We start from the raw sequence: 24,539 nt of genomic DNA on the forward strand, positions 1-24,539 counted from the left end.
TTGGAAAAATATCCTCTGGTCTGATGAAACAAAAATAGAACTGTTTGGCCATAATGACCATCGTTATGTTTGGAGGAAAATGGGGGAGGCTTCCAAGCGAAGAACAACTGTGAAGCACGGGGGTGGCAGCATCATCTTGTGGGGGTGCTTTGCTGCAGGAGGGACTGGTGCACTTCACAAAATCGATGGCATCATGAGGATGAAAATTATGTAGATATATTGAAGCAACATCTCAAGACATTAGTCAGGAAGTTAAAACTTGGTCGCAAATGGGTCTTCCAAATGGACAATGACCCCAAGCATACTTCCAAAGTTGTGGCAAAATGGCTTAAGGACAACAAAGTCAAGCTATTGGAGTGGCCATCACAACGCCCTGACCTCAATCACATAGAACATTTGTGGGCAGAACTGAAAAAGCCTGTGCGAGCAAGGAGGCCTACAAACCTGACTCACTTACACCAGCTCTGTCAGGAGGACAACAATTTTTTGGGAAGCTTGTGGAAGGCTACCCGAAACGTTTGACCCAAGTTCAACACTTTAAAGGCAATGCTACCAAATACTAATTGAGTGTATGTAAACTTCTGACCCACTGGGAATGTGATGAAATAAATAAATAATTCTCTGTACAATTATTCTGACATTTCACATTCTTAAAATAAAGTGGTGATCCTAACTGCCCTAAGATAGGGAATTTTTACTTGGATTATTGTCAGGAAATTAGTTAAATGTATTTGGCTAAGCTGTATGTAAATATCTGACTTCAACTGTACATATAAATATATAGATGAGCCATGGCCGTGTGGCATAGGCAAGATGCAGTAGATGGTATAGAATACAGTGTATACATATGAGATAAGTAATGTGGGATATGTAGACATTTTTAAAGTGCCGTTATTTAAAGTGATACCTTTATTAAATCCATTTATTAAATTGGCAAGAGATTTGAGTCTGAATGTTGGCAGCAGCCACTCTATGTTAGTGATGACTGTTTAACAGTCTGATGGCCTTGATATGAAAGTTTTTCAGTCTCTCGGTCCCAGCGCTGATGCACCTGTACTGACCTCGCCTTCTGGATGATAGCAGGGTGAACAGGCAGTGGCTCGGGTGTTTGTTGTCCTTGATAATCTTTTTATCCTTCCTGTGACATCGGGTGCTGTAGGTGTCCTCGAGGGCAGGTAGCTTGCCCCCGGTGATGCGTTGTGCAGACTACACTACCCTCTGGAGATCCTTGCGGTTGTGGGCAGAGCAGTTGCCGTACCAGCCCGACAGGATGCTCTCGATTGTGCATCTGTAAAATGTACTCACATACCCAAGCTGTGTTCAAATACCCATACTAATATACTATATACTACATGCTTAATGAGTATATACTATATACTATACTATTAGTTCATTTCAGTATACTGTAACCAAATGATAACCTTTTAGTTGAGCATGTCTACCGGAAGTTAATGCTTTTGCTTTGCAGCCTCTTGCTAGCATAGCAAATTACTAGTTAGACATTTTACTACTTTGTGTTTTGGAAATTCTGACTTTTTAGAGCACACACTGCCCTCTCTAATACAGTGCCCTACACTAATATTGGCATCCTTGGTAAATATGAGCAAAACGGGCTGTTAAAAAAATATAAATGTGCTGTTTATCCTCTTGGTCTTTCATTCAAAAATCAAACCTTTAATTGAAGTAAAATGGTTGAAAAAAAAATTGTATGTGAAATAAATATTTTTCTCACAATTATTGGCACCCCTAGAAATTCTTATGAGTAAAATCTAACTAAAGTATATTCCCATTCATATTTTTTCACCTGAGTGATTAGGAACACTTAAGTGGTAAGCCATGACATCCTGTTTCACTGGGGTATAAATATGAGGTGACACACAGGCCAAGTTCCCATAGTCATCCATCACTATGGGAAAGATCCGAGAATATAGTAATGATGTGTGACAAAAGGTTGTTTTAACTGCACAAATCAGGAAATGGCTATAAGAAAATAGCTCAAAGTTTGAAAATGTCCACTATCAGGGCAATAATTAAGAAGTTTAAAGCAACTGGAGATGTTAACAATCAGCCTGGAAGAAGACTATTGACCCCATGCACAGTGAGGAGGATGGTTCGAGTGGCCAAAAAATCTCCAAGAATCACAGCTGGAGAATTGCAGACGTTAGTTGGGTCATGGGGTCAGAAAATCTACAAAACTACGATCAGATGCCACCTAGTTAACATAACCACTAGTTATTTGGGAGGGTTGCCATAAAAAAAACCTTTGCTGTCATCAACAACAAACTCAAGCGCCTACAGTTTGCCAAACTTTCAATGGGACCGGGTTCTATGGTCAGATGAGACCAAAATAGAGCTTTTTTGGAAACAAACACCAGATGTGGGTTTGGCGTAGACAGAAAGATATCCATGTAGAAAAGTACCTCATCCCCTCTGTATTTGTATGCATTATGGATCTCCATTAGCTGCTGCAAAATTAAGCCAGTTTGTGAGGAATGGTGGCGGATCTTTGATGTTCTGGGGCTGTTTTTCTTCCAAAGGCCCGGACAACTATCATGGATTCCATCAAGTACCAGCAGATATGAAATCAAAACCTGACTGCCTCTGCTAGGAAGCTTACACTGGGCTGTGGTTGGATCTTCCAGCAAGACAATGATCCAAATCACCACTCAAATAGTTCACTGACCACAGAATCAAGGTTTTGCCATGGCCATTCCAGTCCCCTGACCTAAACCCCATAGAAAACCTGTGGGATGAGCTGAAGAGGAGAGTCCACAAGCATGGAACTCAGAATCTGAAGAATCTGGAGAGATTCTGTATGGAGGAATGGTCTCAGATCCCATTTTTTTCCACAGCTCATTTTGCTCATATTTACCAAGGGTGCCAATATTAGTGGAGGGCACTGTATATGCCAATTTAACAATTTTCTAAGGTAGTGATACCCAATTCCCCAGAGTGTAGTTATGGTATTTGTGCATTTTAATTGGTAACGGTTTTGATACCTTGTATTAGAAACAATACTGGAACTTCTGCCAATTTTATTACTGGAGGATGTGTTCCTTTATTCGATCACACTGTGCAGCCAGTCGGGCTGATAGGGTCAATCATCCATCCTTAATATAAATCTCTCATCAATACACACACTCAGGAAACAAAAACAGACACACAAAACAAACCGTATTTGGTTAGAAACGTCTTCCTTTCTTGTAATTTGAAAAGAGTCATTTCTTCTCCATCTAAATATTTTATAATTGCTCTATGTCATTTAAATGTTGTACCCACATGGTAGTTCCTCCTATGCACATTTCCGTGTAGGGTTTTAATTTATATCTGGTTTCCCAATCATAACCAACTGTTTTACCAGTACACTGATTAATAATTACTATTTACATTTTTTTGTATATTTTTCGTATTTGTTTTGCTTACCTTCAGGAATATTTTCTTATTTCTTCAGGACTTTATCCTGGAACACTTTCATCAGGACTCTGTCCTGGTAACTCTTAACATAGCTCATGCATAATTGTCATTTTTACATGTTTTATTTAACCTTTATTTAACTAGTCAAGTCAGTTAAGAACAAATTCTTATTTACAATGATGGCCTAGGAACAGTGGGTTAACTGCCTTGTTCAGGGGCAGAATGACCTTGTCAGCTCGGGGATTCGATCTAGCAACCTTTTTTGGTTACTGGCCCAATGCTCTAACCACTGCCTTGTTATGATTGTAACCCATGGTATTACTTCAGGACAATGTCCTAGTTTCTCTATAGTACCTCAGGATCTTATTCTGGAATCACTTTCATCATCCTGGTATCTATAACATGCGTGACCTGTTCCTAGAACAGGACTTTCTAAAAGTAAACTTTCCCCAATTGGAGGTTGTTTTTAAGAAAATCAATCTCACCCTTAATTTATCTTATCTGTCCAAAATGACGCATCCATTTTCACTTGTCTGACTGCTTGCATGATGACGAGTTTCTCACACTACTGGCCTATCTGGGTGATGTTTTTTTTCTCTCCTGAATGATCTGAATCTGGGATTACAGGGACTCTCCGCAACTATATTCAATGTGCTGGACACAATTGAGGCTATGATTAAGAAGTTGGAGCTCTTCTCTGTCTGCATTAACAAGGACAACACACTGGTCTTTCCATCATTGTATGATTTTTTTTGTGTGCAAATTAACTCAAGCTTACGGACAATGTCAAATGTGATATAGTGATAAGTACCCGAGTGAGTTGGGTGTGTATTTACGCAGGTACTTTCCCAAAACGGATGACACAAACAACTGGATTCGTTATCCCTTTCATGCCCTGCCTCTAGTCCACTTACCGATATCTGAACAAGAGAGCCTCATCGAAATTGCATCAAGCGGTTGTGTGAAAATTGAATTTAATCAGAAGGCACTGCCAGATTTCTGGATTGGGCTGTGCTCAGAGTATCCTGAATTGGCAAATCGCGCTGTTAAGACACTGATGCCCTTTGCAAACACGTACCTATGTGAGACTGGATTCTCGGCCCTCACTAGCAAAATTATTGATTATTATTATATTATTATTGGTGCCCTGGTCCTATAAGGGCTCTTTGTCACTTCCCACGAGCCGTGTTGTGACAAAAACTCACAGTAATTATTTAGTTTTATAAATGTATCGTATTGTGTGTGTGTGTGTGTGTGTGTGTGTGTGTGTGTGTGTGTGTGTGTGTGTGTGTGTGTCAGGTTTACAATGATGACAAAAAACAACATTTGAGAGTGCGCTGACCCTGGTGCTAGAGGGGGTACAGCTGGAGGTTGGATGTTTGAAGGGGTACGGGACTATAAAAGTTTGCGAACCACTGTTATAGAGAATAGGGTTGGATTTATTCTAATATTACTAAGAAATAATCACAAGCTATGGTAATGTTAGAGAATAGGGTTGGATTTATTCAAATGTTACTCAGAGAATGTCAAGCTATGGTAATGTTAGAGAATAGGGTTAGATTTCTTATAATGTTGGTCAGAGAATCACAAACTATGGTAATGTTATAGAGAATAGGGTTGGATTTATTATAATGTTGCTCAGAGAATCACAAACTATGGTAATGTTAGAGAGAATAGTGCAAGACATCTTGGGACTTTAAGGTGTTTCAGGAGATGTGCATAACTCTACATAAATGAAAGAGAGACAGAGGGGAAGGAGGGAGAGAGGGATAAAAGTATTCATCAGGGGATGGAGGAGGCATAAAACGGAGCGGGGCAGTGAAAGAGTGTGTGAGCTGACATGAATAGAACAAAGGCTGTGTGATTCCTGCTGCGAGCAGGAACTCACCTGGAACTAACTACCGTTTAGGGGCATTCACTGGAACGTTGTGTGTGGGGGTACGCTGAGTTTGAGAGAGCTCAGAGACTTATTTACAGAATAAAGAAGAGGGATTTCTGCTCTTTTTGTCTCTCTCTGTATCTGTCTGTCTCACCTCCCCCATCCCCTCCTCTCTCCCCCATCCCCTCCTCTCTCCCCCATCCCCTCCTCTCTCCCCCACACACCTCCTCTCTCTCCCACACCCCTCCTCTCTCTCCCCCGCCCCCTCCTCTCTCTCCCCCGCCCTCCTCCTTCTCTCCCCCGCACCCTCCCCTCTCTCTCCCCCGCCCCCTCCTCTCTCCCCCATACCCCTCCTCTCTCTCTCCCCCGCCCCCCTCCTCTCTCTCCCCCGCCCCCTCCTCTCTCTCTCCCTCTAGAAGTGTCGGTTGATAGAGACCGCTGATCAGGAGCTGACTGACTTCACTAAATGTCTGGCCATCATGGTGGAGGAGATCAAGAGACAACAGCTTCAGGTAATTGTCCTCTTCCTCCCCCTCTTCCTCCCCCTTTGTCCTTCCCCTCCGTCCTCCCCCTCCGTCCTCCCCCTCTTCCTCGCCCCTCTTCCTCCCCCTTTGTCCTTCCCCTCCGTCGTCCCCCTCTGTCTTCCCACTCTTCCTCTGCCTCTTGCTCACCTGTCAGAGAGGGTGTGTGTGTGTGTTTGTCTCTCAACTGTCAGAGAGGATGTGTGTTTATCTGGGTGTTATTCACCTTAAGACCCTCACTGCACACATGAACCCTTCATTCTTATTACACACACACACACACACACACACACACACACACACACACACACACACACACACACACACACCCACACACACACACCTGATTAACTGTCAGTCAGTGAGCCAGTGTCCTCAAACAGTCTGTCTAGTTAATCAGTGAGACAGATTTAGACTCTGAGCTTTGTGCTAAAACAACCATTTGAACCTTCTGTTTGTTCTTTTGACTAATGTCTAACCTCCATATCCCTAAAGTATACACATAACCTGTAGCAGTGTTGAAAGTATGACTACAATGAAAAAGACAGACAGCGTACAGTCGTGGCCAAAAGTTTTGAGAATGACACAAATTTTAATTTTCACAAAGTTTGCTGCTTCAGTGTCTTTAGATATTTTTGTCAGGTGTTACTATGGAATACTGAAGTATAATTACAAGCATTTCATAAGTGTCAGGGGCTTTTATTGACAATTACATGAAGTTAATGCAAAGAGTCCATTTTTGAAGTGTTGACCCTTCTTTTTTAAGACGTCTGCAATCCGCCCTGGTATGCTGTCAATTAACTTCTGGGCCACATCCTGACTGATGGCAGCCCATTCTTGCATAATCAATGCTTGGAGTTTGTCCGAATTTGTGGGTTTTTGTTTGTCCACCCGCCTCTTGAGGATTGACCACAAGTTCTCAATGGGATTAAGGTCTGGGGAGTTTCCTGGCCATGGACCCAAAATATTGATGTTTTGTTCCCCGAGCCACTTAGTTATCACTTTTGTCTTATGGCAAGGTGCTCCATCGTGCTGGAAAAGGCATTGTTCATCACCAAACTGTTCCTGGATGGTTGGGAGAAGTTGCTCTCAGAGGATGTGTTGGTACCATTCTTTATTCATGGCTGTGTTCTTAGGCAAAATTGTAAGTGAGCCCCCTCCCTTGGCTGAGAAGCAACCCCACACATGAATGGTCTCAGGATGCTTTACCGTTGGCATGACACAGGACTGATGGTAGCGCTCACCTTGTCTTCTCCGGACAAGCTCTTGCTTGCCCCAAACAATCGGAAAGGGGATTCATCAGAGAAAATGACTTGAGAAAAAGCCTTCTTCACAACAATTGATCCGCTCTCGTTGAAGTTATTGATGATCCGATAAATGGTTGATTTAGGTGCAATCTTACTGGCAGCAATATCCTTGCCTGTGAAGCCCTTTTTGCGCAAAGCAATGATGTCGGCACATGTTTGCTTGCAAGTTACCATGGCTGACAGAGGAAGAACAATGATTCCAAGCACCACCCTCCTTTTGAAGCTTCCAGTCTGTAATTCGAACTCAATAAGCATGGGGCGGCAGGGTAGCCTAGTGGTTAGAGCGTTGAACTAGTAACCAAAAGGTTGCAAGTTCAAATCCCTGAGCTGACAAGGTACAAATCTGTCGTTCTGCCCCTGAACAGGCAGTTAACCCACTGTTCCTAGGCCGTCATTGAAAATAAGAATTTGTTCTTAACTGCCTTGTCTAGTTAAATAAAGGTTTAAAAAAATAATTATAAAAAATATAAAAAAATCTCCAGCCTTGTCCTCGTCAACACTCACACCTGTTTTAACAAGAGAATCACTGACATGATGTCAGCTGGTTCTTTTGTGGCAGGGCTGAAATTCAGTGGAAATGTTTTTTGGGGGATTCAGTTCAATTGCATGGCAAAGAGGGACTTTGCAATTAATTGCAATTCATCTGATCACTCTTCATAACATTCTGGAGTATATGCAAATTGCCATCATACATACTGAGGCAGCAGGCTTTGTGAATATTAATATTTGTGTCATTCTCAAAACGTTTGGCCACGACTGTAGTGAGTAACTACGATGTACTGTAACAGTCCACGTCTGGTGTGTTTCCAGCCAGCCAGATTTCTGGGAATTAGACTAATTGACGGATCCTCATTAGATTTATCTCCCTGACAGTTATCATCAAAATGATCACATTATAACATTTTCAAGGCTGGAGTATAATCAGCAACAGAATTATTATTTTGATAATGTTGTCTCTCAATAATAAGAGAACAGGCGCTGTCTGCAGATTTGTGGGGGCTGAAGTACAAAGTGCTGTGTAACGGTATTTCAGTAGCCTGGTCCCAGATCTGTACGTCAATAACAGGAGGTGGGTGACACCTTAATTGGTGAGGACGGGCTCATGGTAATTGCTCATGGTTGGTGGATTGTTGTCACATGGTTTCTACGTGTTTGATGCCATTCTATTCACTCCGTTCCAGCCATTATTATGATCTGTCCTCCCCTCAGCAGCCTCCACTGACTTCAACCATGACAACAATTAGGGCTGGGACGATACCAGTATCGCAATACTCGTTAGTATCGTGGCAAGGATAAAAAACACTAATCGGATTTAACTTCTGTAGGAAAACAGCACTAATGTTGGAAACAAACATCATTATGAGCTCAACCAAGGTCACATTTATTTATATTCCACAACACACTATTTACATACAGCAGGTTATTAAATGACCAAAGAGTTTGGTATGCTTTGTACTTGTATTGTCACAGCCCTGACGACAATAGTCATATACTTGTATTGTTACGGCCCTGACAACAACAGTCATATACTTGTATTGTTACGGCCCTGACGACAATAGTCATATACTTGTACTGTTACAGCCCTGACGACAACAGTCATATACTTGTACTGTTACAGCCCTGACGACAACAGTCATATACTTGTACTGTTACAGCCCTGACGACAATAGTCATATACTTGTACTGTTACAGCCCTGACAACAACAGTCATATACTTGTATTGTTACAGCCCTGACAACAATAGTCATATACTTGTATTGTTACGGCCCTGACGACAATAGTCATATACTTGTACTGTTACAGCCCTGACGACAATAGTCATATACTTGTACTGTTACAGCCCTGACAACAATAGTCATATACTTGTATTGTTACAGCCCTGACGACATTAGTCATATACTTGTACTGTTACAGCCCTGACGACAATAGTCATATACTTGTATTGTTACGGCCCTGACGACAATAGTCATATACTTGTACTGTTACAGCCCTGACAACAATAGTCATATACTTGTACTGTTACAGCCCTGACGACAATAGTCATATACTTGTATTGTCACGGCCCTGACAACAATAGTCATATACTTGTATTGTCACGGCCCTGACAACAATAGTCATATACTTGTATTGTCACGGCCCTGACAACAATAGTCATATACTTGTATTGTCACGGCCCTGACAACAATAGTCATATACTTGTATTGTCACGGCCCTGACAACAATAGTCATATACTTGTATTGTCACGGCCCTGACAACAATAGTCATATACTTGTATTGTTACGGCCCTGACAACAATAGTCATATACTTGTATTGTCACGGCCCTGACAACAATAGTCATATACTTGTATTGTTACAGCCCTGACGACAATAGTCATATACTTGTACTGTTACAGCCCTGGCGACAATAGTCATATACTTGTACTGCTACAGCCCTGACGACAATAGTCATATACTTGTATTGTCACAGCCCTGACAACAATAGTCATATACTTGTACTGCTACAGCCCTGACAACAATAGTCATATACTTGTATTGTCACAGCCCTGACAACAATAGTCATATACTTGTACTGTTACAGCCCTGACGACAATAGTCATATACTTGTATTGTCACAGCCCTGACAACAACAGTCATATACTTGTATTGTCACAGCCCTGACGACAATAGTCATATACTTGTACTGTTACAGCCCTGGCGACAATAGTCATATACTTGTACTGCTACAGCCCTGACAACAACAGTCATATACTTGTATTGTCACAGCCCTGACAACAATAGTCATATACTTGTACTGTTACAGCCCTGACGACAATAGTCATATACTTGTATTGTCACAGCCCTGACAACAATAGTCATATACTTGTATTGTCACAGCCCTGACGACAATAGTCATATACTTGTACTGTTACAGCCCTGACAACAATAGTCATATACTTGTACTGTTACGGCCCTGACAACAATAGTCATATACTTGTATTGTCACGGCCCTGACAACAACAGTCATATACTTGTATTGTCACAGCCCTGACAACAATAGTCATATACTTGTATTGTTACAGCCCTGACGACAATAGTCATATACTTGTACTGCTACAGCCCTGACGACAATAGTCATATACTTGTATTGTCACAGCCCTGACAACAATAGTCATATACTTGTACTGTCACAGCCCTGACGACAATAGTCATATACTTGTACTGTTACAGCCCTGACGACAATAGTCATATACTTGTACTGTTACAGCCCTGGCGACAATAGTCATATACTTGTACTGCTACAGCCCTGACGACAATAGTCATATACTTGTATTGTCACAGCCCTGACAACAATAGTCATATACTTGTACTGCTACAGCCCTGACAACAATAGTCATATACTTGTATTGTCACAGCCCTGACAACAATAGTCATATACTTGTACTGTTACAGCCCTGACGACAATAGTCATATACTTGTATTGTCACAGCCCTGACAACAATAGTCATATACTTGTACTGCTACAGCCCTGACGACAATAGTCATATACTTGTATTGTCACGGCCCTGACAACAATAGTCATATACATGCATTGTCACGGCCCTGACAACAATAGTCATATACTTGTATTGTCACGGCCCTGACAACAATAGTCATATACTTGTATTGTCACGGCCCTGACGACAACAGTCATATACAGTTGAAGTCGGAAGTTTACATACACTTAGGTTGGAGTCATTAAACTTGTTTTTCAACAATTTCTTGTCAACAAACTTTAGTTTTGACAAGTTAGTTAGGACATCTACATGACACAAGTAATTTTCCCAACAATTGTTTACAGACAGATTATTTCACTTATAATTCACTGTATCACAATTCCAGTGGGTCAGAAGTTTACATACACTAAGTTGACTGTGCCTTTGACAGATTATGTCATGGCTTTAAAAGCTTCTGATAGGCTAATTGACATCATTTGAGTCAATTGGAGGTGTACCTTTGGGTGTATTTCAAGGCCTACCTTCAAACCTAGTGCCCCTTTGCTTGAAATCATACGAAAATCAAAAGAAATCACCCAAGACCTCAGAAAAAAATTGTAGACCTCCACAAGTCTGGTTTATCCTTGGGAGCTATTTCCAAACGCCTGAAGGTACCACATTCATCTGTACAAACAATAGTACGCAAGTATAAACACCATAGGACCACGCAGCCGCCATACCACTCAGGAAGGAGACGCATTCTGTCTCCTAGAGATGAACGTACTTTGGTGCGAAAAGTGAAAATCAATCCCAGAACAACAGTAAAGGACCTTGTGAAGATACTTGAGGAAACAGGTACAAAAGTATCTATATCCACAGAATATAGATACCTATAGAGTCCTATAATCGACATAACCTGAAAGGTCACTGAGCAAGAGCAATGCTACTGCTCCAAAACCACCATAAAAAGTCAGACTACGGTTTGCAACTGCACATGGGGACAAAGATCATACTTTTTGGAGAAATGTCCTTTGGACTGATGAAACAAAGATAGAACTTTTTGGCCATAATGACCATCGTTATGTTTGGAGGAAAAGGGGGGAGGCTTGCAAGCCGAAGAAAACCATCCCAACCATGAAGCACGGGGGTGGCAGCATCATGTTGTGGGGCTGCTTTGCTGCAGGAGGGACTGGTGAACTTCACAAAATTGATGGCATCTTGAGGAAGGAAAATTATGTGGATATATTGAAGGAACATCTCAAGACATCAGTCAGGAAGTTAAAGCTTGGTCGCAAATGGGTCTTCCAAATGGACAATGACCCCAAGCATACTTACAAAGTTGTGGCAAAAGTGGCTTTAAGGACAAAAAAGTCAAGATATTGGAGTGGCCATCACAAAGCCCTGACCTCAATCCGATAGAAAATGTGTGGGCAGAACTGAAAAAGCATGTGCGAGCAATGAGGCCTACAAACCTGACTCTGTTACACCAGCTCTGTCAGGAGGAATGGGCCAAAATTCCCTCAACTTATTGCTGAAATCATCATTCTCTGTACTATTATTCTGACATTTCACATTCTTAAAATAAAGTGGTGATCCTAACTGCCCTAAGAGAGGGAATTTTTACTAGGATTACATTTCAGGAATTGTGAAAAACTGAGTTTAAATGTATTTGGCTAAGGTGTATGTAAACTTCCGACTTCACCTGTACTTATATTGTCACAGGCCTTACGACAAAAGTCATATACTTGTATTGTCTCAGCCCTCACGACAACAGTCATATACTTGTATTGTTACAGAGTTAACAACAACAGTCAGATAATGGTATTGTCACAAACTTAACGACAACAGTCAGATGCTGGTATGGTCACAGCCCTAACAGTCAAAGGTGTTGGCTAAAGCACATACAGATCTGGGACCAGGCTTCTTAGGTAGTTACATAAGTTGTGTAATATAGGCTATTCCATTGGTTTGTCCTGTTTCCCTTTATGTTGTCTGTCTGTCCTGGCAGAAGTTTATTTATTTGTCTTGTTCTAGACTGTGGTTAAAGGTGCTGAAGTTGCAAAGTAAAGATTTAACATAATACTTTCTTTCTGTTTTATAATCTCTCTCTGTCTCCAAGGACCGTAGCTTGGCAACGCTTGTTTACAGAACGCTGTCATTCAGATGATAAGACAAATTATTTTCTAAAGCAGTTCGGTGTTTATTCATGCGTGGGTGTGTTTGTGTGTGCAGCCTAATAAGAGAAAGGGTTTTTCTAAAGCTGTCCTCTGTTGTGTGTATGTGGGTGTTTGACAGATGTGGATTTAACCTCAATAAGCACATTTCTAAATCAGTTTAGAAGATGTGAGTTAAGACGATCACTGTCTCCAAGTCATTATCATATCTTAACTAGGGTCCAAGTGCCGTGGCGTGTCAGACAGTATGGACATGTTTGTGCTTATGCAGTGCTATACGGAGTGCAATTCCACCAAGAGCAAACGAACTAGTACACTACCTTTATTTCCTCAATGTAAAATGGTTGCACACCATGAATTCTCCAAACTCTCTGCGACATTGTGTCCTTAGAACACTCTTGGGGAGAGAGTGAAAGATGGTGGGCGAGACACAGAGGGAGAGAGCTAGACTGAAGAGAGAGACTGGTAAAGTAGAGAGAGGAGGAGGAGGGAGTAAAGGAGAGCGGGGGTACAGGGGGAGAGATGGGTATGAGGTCAGAAGAAAAGAGGGAAAGAGAGGGAGAGAGAGAGGTTTGGGTAAATTATAGTTATTACGATGGCTCTCCGGATGTTTCAAGTGCTGAAAAGAACTCAACCTTTCTGTCTAAAGGCTACAAGTTTCTCCTTCCAGACATAAATAGCATACTCACAGTTTGTAATATGTTCCAAAGTTTTCTAAAGTGGTCTGAAGTTGTACCACCTGGTGGACCCATGATTGGGAGATTATGATAATTAATCCCCCCCACCCCACCCCTCCTCCCCCAGGTGGATACTATAGTGACTCTGGGTGGTCTAGCAGGAAGATTTGACCAGACCATGGCTTCAGTAGAGACTTTGTACCACGCCCTCAATATGACAGAACTACCTCTGGTGGTTCTACAGGGATGCAGTCTGGCCTACCTGCTACGACCGGTAACTATACGCACGCACACACGTTTGTTTTCAGTGGTGGAAAAAGTACCCAATTGTCATACTTGAGGAGAAGTAAAGATACCTTAATAGAAAATGACTCAAGTAAAAGTGAAAGTCACCCAGTAAAATATTACTTGTTTAAAGGTCTAAAAGTATTTGCTTTTAAATATACTTAAGTATCAAATGTAATTGTAATTGCAAGTATGAAAAGTATAAATCATTTCAAATTCCTTATATTAAGCAAACCAGTTGGCAAAATTGTATTTTTTATTTTATTTACAGATAGCCAGGGGCACACTCCAACTCGCAGACACATTTTACAAACCATGCATGTGTATTTAGTGAGTACACCAGATCAGAGACAGTTTGAACAGGGATGTTATCTTGATAAGTGTGTGAATTGGACCATTTTCCTGTCCTGCTAAGCATTCAAAATGTAGCAAGTACTTTTGGGTGTCAGGGAAAATGTATGGAGTAGAAAGTACATCATTTTCTTTCGGAATGTAGTGAAGAAAAAGTAAAAGTAGTAAAAATTATAAATAATGAAGTAAAAACACATATCTCCCAAAAATGATTAAGTAGTACTTTAAAGTATTTTTAATTAAGTACTTTACACCACTGTTTGTTTTACTATACTTGACGACTTTTTGGGGACCAACAATTGATTCCCATCCAAAATCTTATTTCCCCTTACCCTCTTAATTCTACTACCCCCCCCCCCCCCCCCCAAGGGACTACAAAGCACTTTAGTTACAAATGTTGGTATAAGGGTCCTTGACAAGGTTGTGTTGATCTTTGAATTTAACCATGTACGTTCAGTCAGTTCATTACATCCGGACTGCAGTGACAAACCAGCTTGATTAAGTGTGTGTGTGTGTGTGTGTGTGTGTGTGCGCGCGTCTGTCAGAGGAGATTAATTGGAGGTATGTACATATGAAGCAGCAAATGAGAACATGTATTTAATAATGACAAACGAGAGAGAGGGGGAAGAGGAGAGAAATATGGAGAGGGGGAGAGAGAGACAAGGGGAAGAGTAGAGAAAGATGGAGAGGGGAGGGAAAAAGGGGGGGAAGGGGGAGAGAGAGTGAAAAAAGTGGGTATGTTTGTAGTATTGCTAGAGCAAAAGATGGAAATGACTGTGCTCAGCCTCACAGTAAACTCAATCATCTGAGAAGAGGGAGGGAATGGATTGATTTGGAGATGATGTCATTTTGGAAAAGCAAATTAGACACCCTCATAACAACAAACGATTTAGGGTAATAGGAGAGGGAGATGTGTGTGTATCTGCATGCGTGTGTGCGTGTGTGTTCTACAAATGAGATTGCAGGTATTTGGTTCGAAAATACTGTATATGCTTGTTTACAATGACCTTTTAGTAGGGCATGTCAGGAGCGGAGGTGATTTACATGATGGAGGATTGTACTGTGGTGAACTGCAGCTGCTGAAGGGATGAACATGGACAGATGCTGACAGATCCCGTAGACAGATGACTTTGACATTCTAAGTTTTATAGAACAATACAATGGAATGAAGAATACAGATACTCTAGAGATGTCCTTGACAAAAATAACTGCAACATTTCAAGGCACTTAATCCAAATTGAGTTTTGAAAACTCCAGCTCTCATAAAGGCTTTTCAATTAAATCCCATCATGAGATTTCTGGGCTCCCGAGTGAAGCACTGCATCTCAGTGCTAGAGGCGTCACTACAGACCCTGGTTCGATTCCAGGCTGTATCACAACCAGGCGTGATTGGGAGTCCCATAGGGCGGTGAATAATTGGCCCAGCGTCGTCCGGGTTATGGTTTGGCCGGGTTAGGCCGCCATTGTAAATAAGAATTTGTTCTTGCTTATGTGCATTGCTGTGAGGCTACGGTCTCTCTTTCTCCACCTCTCTGTATCTCTTGTTGTCCCTCCATCTCTCTGTAAAGTATGTGTGGGCTGAATCTCAGGTGGGAGAAAGTTGTATTAGTGAGGATTCTATATCTCAGAGGCGTTCTGTGATCACTGGTATTTATAAACCAAGCAACATAAAGCTACTGAGAAAGCAGCTTAGAACACACGCGTACACACACACCCTGAGGCCAGATTATTCTGTCTCTCAGAGTTCCCTTCCTTTAGGAGTTGAGAACATTCCATCTATCCCTATCTTTCTCCCTCTGGCTACTGTCTTTACACCGCCAAGGAGGAAACTTATCCGCCATTTTAGCTGTCATCGTTTCAGAAAGTGTTGTTCAGCTTCAAACTTCTGCTAACTTTCCTGTAACATCACATCCAAAATGATTGGCACCCCTGTTAAAGATGCAAAAAAGACAATATAATATAAATACTGAGCTATATTGTATGCTCAAAACAATATTTTGTTTAACAATTAATCTTTTTTTTTTTAAAGAAAGATACATGTCAAAATGATTGGCACCCCTGTTTTCAGTGCATTGTGCCCCCTCCCCTTGTGAGCATAGCAGAACTTAGCCTTTTTCTGTCATTCTTTATGGGATTGAAGTACACATTGGGAGGTATCTTAGACCTTTCCTCCATACATAATCTTTACGGACCCTTGATATCCTTCGATCTGCTCTCATGGACTGCCTTCTTTAATTCAAACCACAGGTTTTCAATAGGGTACAAGTCCTGAGCCTGAGATGGACATAGCAAAATGTTGATTTTGGGTCAATTAACCATTTCTTTGTGGATTTTGATGTGCGCCTTGGGTTATTGTCTTGCTGAGAGAGCCACTTGAGGCCAAGTTTCAGCCTCCTGGCAGAGGCAACCAGGTTTTTGGTTAAAATGTCCTGATACTTGGTAGAGTTCATGATGCTGTTGATCTTAAGCAGGGGTCCCCAGGACCAGTGGAAGCCAAACAGCTCCATAACATCAAAGATCCACCACCATATTTTACAGGAGGTATGAGGTTCTTTTCTGCTTCATATGGTGCATATGCATCCTTCTTTCGAGGCCAAACCAACAAGTTGTGTACTTGGCCAAAGAGCTCTATTTTCATGTCATCTGACCATAGCACCTGGTTCCAGTCCAAGTGCCAATGCTGTTTATCAAACTCCAGTCATTTACATTAGTCGTTTGCTCTCAATAAAGCTGTTTTATGGTAACCCTTTCACATAGCCTATTGGCATGGAGGTGGTGTCTAATTGTAGTTTCCAGTAATATATCCTCCCGTTGCAACTCTACGGATGACAAATGGATTTTACATGCGTGTTGCCTCATTTTTATACCCCAGTGAAACACGAAGCCATGAAAGGAATTCATTTTAATTCAGATTGCTGTTTGATTTTTATTTATAACAATCGTTAGGGGTGCCATTCATTTTGACATCTATCTTTTTAAGATTGTGTTTTACTTGTTAAACAACATCTCTTTCTCTGAGCAATTGTATTAGTATAAAATAAGATAATTTCCCCATTTCTTTGCGCATACAATATAGCTCAGTATTTGTGTTATTTATTGGACTATTTTTTGCTCATCTTTATCAAGGGAGCCAATCATATCAGATGTGACTAGGTGGGAATTGTCAGCGCTACGACAGTATTAGATCCAGAGTTATTCTGGAAGCGTGTGTGTGTGTGTGTGTGTGTGTGTGTGTGTGTGTGTGTGTGTGTGTGTGTGTGTGTGTGTGTGTGTGTGTGTGTGTGTGTGTGTGTGTGTGTGTGTGTGTGTGTGTGTGTGTGTGTGTGTGTGTGTGTGTGTGTGTGTATCAGTGGCAGTCAGTGCCATTTAAGATCAGGGAGGACGATTATTTCACTCTCTCTGTGTGTGTGTGTGTGTGTGTATCTCACTCTCTGTGTGTATGTGTGTGTGTGTGTTTGTATCTCACTCTGTGTGTGTGTGTGTGTGTGTGTGTGTGTGTGTGTGTGTGTGTGTGTGTGTGTGTGTGTGTGTGTGTGTGTGTGTGTGTGTCTCACTCTCTGTGTATGTGTGTGTGTGTGTGTTTGTATCTCACTCTGTGTGTGTGTGTGTTTTAGGACATGAGACACAGGTTGGGAGTGAATACAGGACTGGAGGGGGAATGGTGCAGTCTAATACCTATAGGAGGACCATGCAAAACACACACCACTGGACTCAAATGGAACCTGGGTGAGCACACACACACACACAGTGACACACACGAGCACTCATCTTCCCTACGCTTTGTTCACACAATCACACACAACCCCGTCTGTCCCACACACCCCGTCTGTCCCCTTGTGGTTTGGCCCAGTCCTAGGCCCAGTGGCCAGCTGTGTTCTTAATGAGTTGGCTCAGACCACTGCACCACCGGTACAGGGCGGGACCTCAACAATCTGTTGGTTGTATAACTCAGTGTCAAGGGGAATCCAGGCAGGAAGTGTGTGTGCGTGCGTGCATGCGCTTGTTGGTTGGTTGGCTGCTGGCCTGGGAATGTGTGTGTGTTACTTTCCCAGTCAACCTGTTACCTCGGCACCTGATTGATAATGCGGTGGGATTATGCGTGAGAGGCTCCTTCAGATTAACCAGTCATAATAAAATGCATAATTAATCACACACATAATTAAAAAGGAGGCAGTGGAATATTTCCCCGGGGATCAGATGGATGAAGGTAGAAAATAAGAAATACACACTTTTACAAAGTGGACCCTCAGCTTTTGTGTGCGTGCGTATGCAAATGTTCAATCTTTCTGTAGGTTGTTATGTGCAAGTACCTTGGTTTTAGTGTTTAAAGGGGCAATCTGCAGTTTTTTTTTTTATTAATTAAATGATTCTTGAAGAATATCTCATAAATGCCTCATGACCTTAGTTCAACTGTCTTACCCCATCAGAACACAAAATATAAGCTTGGTTTACTCTACTGTTTGTTAACAAAATAAATGTCAACAAACACTATATAGCCTCAAAACTTGGTTAAAAATATAATTTTGATATTCTTCTGGCCCCTATAGTTGGTTTGAGTTCATTTGAAGGTTAATTTCATTTCTGCTGCTCACTAATACGTTTCTATATCCTGTAAAAGAAGAGTCCTTATTAGTATTGCAAATGGTGAAAGTCACTGTAGAGCTGCAGATATTATCAAGCTCCATCCTTCTTGCAGTCAATTTGTAGAATGAATTTGCTGAAGCACCTGGATCTGTGTCAACTTCCCTCCCGTGCAGAGTAGTCTCGGAGTGAGCTGGGATGTCACAGAGGATGTCTTCACATTTCAGGTGTCTTCAGCGGAGAAACCATACACTAGACGTGGAGTCTTGTTGACGATCAACAGCTTGTTCGACCCACTTTGATTCCCCGCCCCAGTAAGCATTCGAGGAAGGTCTCTACTTAGAGAGCTCTCCATGGAGGATTGTGACTAGATGCCCCTCTCCCAGAAGTGAAGTTCAAGGAATGGAAGGTATGGAGAGACTCTTTGAAGGAGCTTGAGCAGGTCAAGATCTCTCCCACATACAGATCAATCTCTCTCATACAAAAAAGAGATGTGCGTCTTCAATGATGCATCCACAAACGCCATCGCGGCAGTAGCCTACCTGAAGACAACTGATGCCAGTGGGAATATGGATGTTGTCTTCAGCTTTGGTAAAGGTAAGCTCGCTCCACGTTCTGAGATCCCCGTTCCAAGACTCAAGCTGTGGAAATAGCAGAAGCAATCGGCGATGAGATTGACATCCAACTCGATGTTGTCACATTCTACTCTGGTAGTGGTCCTGGGTTACATACAAAACGACTCCAGGTCATTCTACATGTATGTGAATAAGAGGGTGCAATGTATTAGGAGATATATTTGCCCAGAGCAGTGAAAGCACGTCCCTACTGACCAGAACACTGCTGATCATGTCTCGAGATCAGTCCCAGCAAGCAGCCTGACTCATAGGACATTGTTGACAGGACCAGCTTTCTAGTTCAGGTCAGCAAAGCCAGAAATCTTTCACGCACCTTTTGACTTGGTTGACCCCCGGATCTTACTACAAGGTCCGCCCCCAAGTTGCATGTCACACCACCATTGTCTCAAGCAACAAGTTAGACTCCAAGGTCTTTGAGAGGTTTACAAGGCTTGCGCATGTGTTAGGAAGGCAGCAGCTGCAAAGGATGGCACATTTGCAACAAACCCTGCTCCACCGAAGATCTGGATCAACCCAAGACCATCCTAATCCGCAGTCTGCAACACAATGCCTTTCAAGAGGAATTGGAATGCATCAGTGAACGTAAAGCCATTCCTAAGCTGAGGCCACTCTTCAGTGTCCTTACATCAGCCTTTCTTAAAGTATGAGTCACGCACGGTGGGTCACGATGTGTCAGAGTAAATTTATAATTATTTAATTAATTACTGGAATGGATTTGGCCAAGTGCATCTGTGTTCTCTGCTTAGCAACAGTCTCTGCTCGGTTTGGCAGCTGCGCGAGTATGAGAGGGAGATGCCCGTGTGCTTTGCGGTTTACCAGATCTTTTTTTGTGCCGTTTTCTTAAAGATCACTCTGCGATGCACACAAGATGCAGAGCTGCCGCTCAGCAGCAGATGATGCGCTGTCAGCCACTGACTTGTCATTCCCACTCGCCATCACTCACTGCTGTCATCAAATGGACTTGTGCTAGCCACCACTTCTGACTCAGCTCAATTGTCATGAAATGCATATACAATGATGAGTTTCTCTCTCTTTCATACAAACTTATAACGAAGATCGCCCACAATGTGTTTTGTGCGGGGAAGTGCTTAGTAATGAGTCTCTCATAACGAACAAATAAAACGACACGTCCCGACCTAACATCCACAGCATGATGGTAAACCCAGGGAGTTCTTTCAGAACAGGACAGAATGCTTCAGGAAACGGTGCTTCGACAGTGGAAAAGTAAGTCAACTAGCAAGGCATTGTTGTCATTTTATAACAGGTGATGATAAGCAAAAATAAGGGAGTACTAACTAACTCTCATAGTAGTACAGTTGAAGTTGGAAGTTTACATACACTTAGGTTGGAGTCATTAAAACTTGTTTTTAAACCACTCCACAAATTCCTTGTTAACAAACTATAGTTTTTGGCAAGTCGGTTAGGACATCTACTTTGTGAATGACACAAGTAATTTTCCAACAATTGTTTACAGACAGATTATTTCACTTATAATTCACTGTACCACAAATCCAGTGGGTCAGAAGTTTACATACACTAAGTTGCCTGTGCCTTTAAAAAGCTTGGTAAATTCCAGAAAATTATGTCATGGCTTTACAAGCTTCTGATAGGCTAATTGACATAATTTGAGTCAATTGGAGGTGTACCTGTGGATGTACTTCAAGGCCTACCTTCAAACTCAGTGCCTCTTTGCTTGCCATCATGGGAAAATCTAAATAAATCAGACAAGGTCTCAGAAAAAACATTGTAGACCTCCACAAGTCTGGTTCATCCCTGGGAGCAATTTACAAACGCCTGAAGGTACCACGTTCATTTGTACAAACAATAGTGTTAGAGCCGATTTGGATATATTTGTTTAAAAGACTGAACATACGGAGCTCCATGTATATTTGTGTAAATATATTAAATATTAATGTACATGATGAAATATTAGGGACCTACCTTTATGATTTATATTTACCTGATTGAGATATATTCATTTGTTATTGTAATTCAGTTTTGGCCCCCCCTCTTGCCCATTCATTGTATTGTGGTAAGTGTGTTAGGATAAAGGCAGGAAGTTGGGCCTTTTTGACCATACAGACATACAAACAGGTCATATTATGTATTTTCCATATGCTTTAAGTTGATTGGATAATCATTTATTTGTTAGATATAAGAAGAATAAACCTTTTTGTTGCACCATATCCCTGGATGTCATTGAATGTTTTGGCTGTTTGGAAACCTTGAGTGTGAACTGTATGCGTACCAAACAACCCCGCTTCAGGCTAGGGCAGTGGCTAAGGTTAGAGGAAAGGAAGCCACTACAATCAAGTCAAAAAACTCCTGTACAGACAATAGTACGCAAGTATAAACACCATGGGACCACGCAGCCGTCATATCGCTCAGGAAGGAGACGCGTTCTGTCTCCTAGAGATGAACATACTTTGGTGCGAAATGTGCAAATCAATCCCAGAACAACAGCAAAGGATCTTGTGAAGATGCTGGTAGAAACAGGTACAAAAGTATCTATATCCACTGTAAAACGAGTCCTAAATCAACATAATCTGAAAAGCCACTCAGCAAGGAAGAAGCCACTGCTCCAAAAACACCATAACAAAGCCAGACTACGGTTTGCAACTGCACATGGGGACAAAGATCATACTTTTTGGAGAAATGTCCCCTGGTCTGATGAAACACAAATAGAACTATTTGTCCATAATGACCATTGTTATGTTTGGAGGTAAAAGGGGAGGCCGAAGAACACCATCCCAACAGTGAAGCATCGTGGTGGCAGCATCATGTTGTGGGGCTGCTTTGCTGAAGGAGGGACTGGTGCACTTCACAAAATAGATTGCATAATGAAGAACAACAATTATGTGGATATATTGAAGCAACATCTCAAGTCAACATCAGTCAGGAAGTTAAAGCTTGGTCGCAAATGGGTCTTCCAAATGGACAATGACCCCAAGCATTTTTAAAAATCTTTATTTAACTAGGCAAGTCAGTTAAGAACAAATTCTTATTTTCAATGACGGCCTAGGTGGGTTAACTGCCTGTTCAGGGGCAGAACGACAGATTTGTACTTTGTCGGGGATTTGAACTTGCAACGTTTCGGTTACTAGTCCAACGCTCTAACCACTGGGCTACCCTACCGCATGCTTCCAATGTTGTGGGAAAATGGTCAAGCTATTAGAGTGGCCATCACAAAGCCCTGACCTCAATCCGATAGAAAATTTGTGGGCAGAACTGAAAAACTGTGTGCGGGCAAGGAGGCCTACAAACCTGACTCAGTTACACCAGCTCTGTTAGGAGGAATGGGTCAAAATTCACCCAACTTATTGTGGGATGCTTGTGGAAGGCTACCCAAAACTTTTGACCCAAGTTAAACAATTTAAAGGCAATGCTACCAAATACTAATTGAGTGTATGTAAACTTCTGACCCACTGGGAATGTGATGAAAGAAATAAAAGCTGAAATAAATCATTCTCTGTACTATTATTCTGACATTTCACATTCTTAAAATAAAGTGGTGATCCTAACTGACCTAAGAGAGGGAGTTTTTACTAGGATTAAATGTCAGGAATTGTGAAAAAACTGAGTTATAATGTATTTGGCTAAGGTGTATGTAAACTTCCGACTTCAACTGTAGATGTGAGTTTCTCTTTCAAACAATCCCCTGACCTTGTACACAGCTAATAGCTAACATTTGCCAAAGCCAGCTAACTACTGATAGTGCGACCCTAGTAACAGTAGAGATGAAGATGAAAAATGATCAGGCCCACTAAAATTATTGTTGAAAATTAGTCTGGGTTGGAACTGTTGCTGTTAAAATACAATAATATTTTTTATTCTTAACTGGAATAAACTGATTGAAGCAAGATGCTTTTTGAGGCAAACACTCACACAGTTCTGGGTTGCTCATCTGCAGTAAGAAGCAGTCTCCTGCCTGACTGAGAAATCAGTAGATGTTCTGGTCCAGTTTGGCACCAAATACCTATGCAAGTCAGGGTTCTCAACTCTGACATACTTGAAAAACAAGTACAGAAACAGTTTCAATGCTGAGCATGACCTCAGTGTTGCACTGTCAAAAACAGAGCCCAGAATAGATATGCTCTCATTAGGACTGTGTGTGTTCTGGTCTACATCTGTGTGATGTGATCAATCAGTTTATTCCAGTTCAGAATAAAACATATGTATTGTATTAACAGCAACAGTTTCAACCTAGACTTTCTTTCAACAATCATTTCTACAGTAAAATGTATAATTTTTCATCTGTACTGTTACTTAGCATTGCACTATCAAAAAGCCTGTGTGTATGTTCTGTTATTCATCTATGTGACGTGATCAATCCGTTTATTCCAGTTCAGAATGAAAATGATTTATTGTATTTTAACAGCAACAGTTCCAACCTAGACAGATATGTAAGAGTGTTTTTAATGGGGAGAATAAACATTAATAGATATTTATATGGATATTTAATTCCATTGTTCTTTGTTTTTGTCTATATTGCATTTGTTTTAGGCATAAGGGCAATTAAATGTACCGATATTTATGTATAGTTGCATATTTTCCTAAGCTTGGGTCCCAGGAAAACACAGAATTTCTAATTTGGGTCCCAGGCTGAAGAAGTTTAAGAACAACTGCCCTACATTGACGATTCAGGCCCACTGAGGATTGCAGGACGCCTGTCCCAAGCAAGTCTAGGTAAAGATGAAACCAAACCTCTTACTGACACCACCACGAACAGGCCCATCATCAAGGACACCACTTCACTGAGGGCGCTTTGAGAGCAGTTGGGTCTGTGGCCCAGAGGCCTGCAGAGAGTTGAAGATGGAGACCGTTTAGAGCGAGAAGAAGGTCCAACAGTACCAGAGTGACAAGGGGTGTACTTGGGTCTTCAATCCACTGCACACGTCTCATATGGGAGGCAGCTGGGAGAGAATGATCGCCATCCATGGTGCTGAAGGTGGGTCCATCCAAGCTTACTTATGAAGTCCTGACTACATTCATGGCGGAAGTCTCAGCCATTTTGAGTGCTCGTCCATTAGTTCCTTGATGACAGCAAAACTGTTCTCCCAAAAGGTTGGTGCAGCACCCCCCCCCCCCCCCCCCCCCCCCCCCCCCCCCCCCCCCAAGGTGAATTCAATGAGAAAGATATCTTCAGCCGGCAGTGACGGCAAAGTTCAAAGCCTTGCCAAAGAGTATCTTCCTTCCCTGCAAAACCAAAGGAAGTGTCAGAAAGAGAAGCCCAACCTTCAGGAGGGAGACATTGTGATGCT

At 41.7% G+C, this 24,539-nt stretch overlaps 1 protein-coding gene across 19 annotated transcripts in view; it reads left to right on the top strand.

The window, feature by feature from the left end:
* The window catches only part of LOC139420313 (thiamin pyrophosphokinase 1), a 106,938-nt gene that overhangs the window by 30,848 nt on the left and 51,551 nt on the right, over positions 1 to 24,539 (top strand). For 11 of the 19 annotated variants that reach the window (XR_011635497.1, XR_011635493.1, XR_011635501.1 and 8 more), the window contains 3 exons: positions 5,710 to 5,805; positions 13,554 to 13,700; positions 17,677 to 17,788. Coding sequence is in view for 8 of the 19 variants with exons in the window: in XM_071170265.1 (XP_071026366.1) it covers positions 5,710 to 5,805; positions 13,554 to 13,700; positions 17,677 to 17,788 (355 nt within the window). In the remaining 11 variants the exon portion in view is untranslated. The remainder of the gene's footprint in view (positions 1 to 5,709; positions 5,806 to 13,553; positions 13,701 to 17,676; positions 17,789 to 24,539) is intronic. The other 8 variants (XR_011635499.1, XR_011635495.1, XM_071170269.1 and 5 more) reach the window with 4 other exon arrangements.

Source organism: Oncorhynchus clarkii, chromosome 11 (genome assembly GCF_045791955.1).
Source record: "Oncorhynchus clarkii lewisi isolate Uvic-CL-2024 chromosome 11, UVic_Ocla_1.0, whole genome shotgun sequence".
Taxonomy (NCBI): Eukaryota; Metazoa; Chordata; class Actinopteri; order Salmoniformes; family Salmonidae; genus Oncorhynchus; species Oncorhynchus clarkii.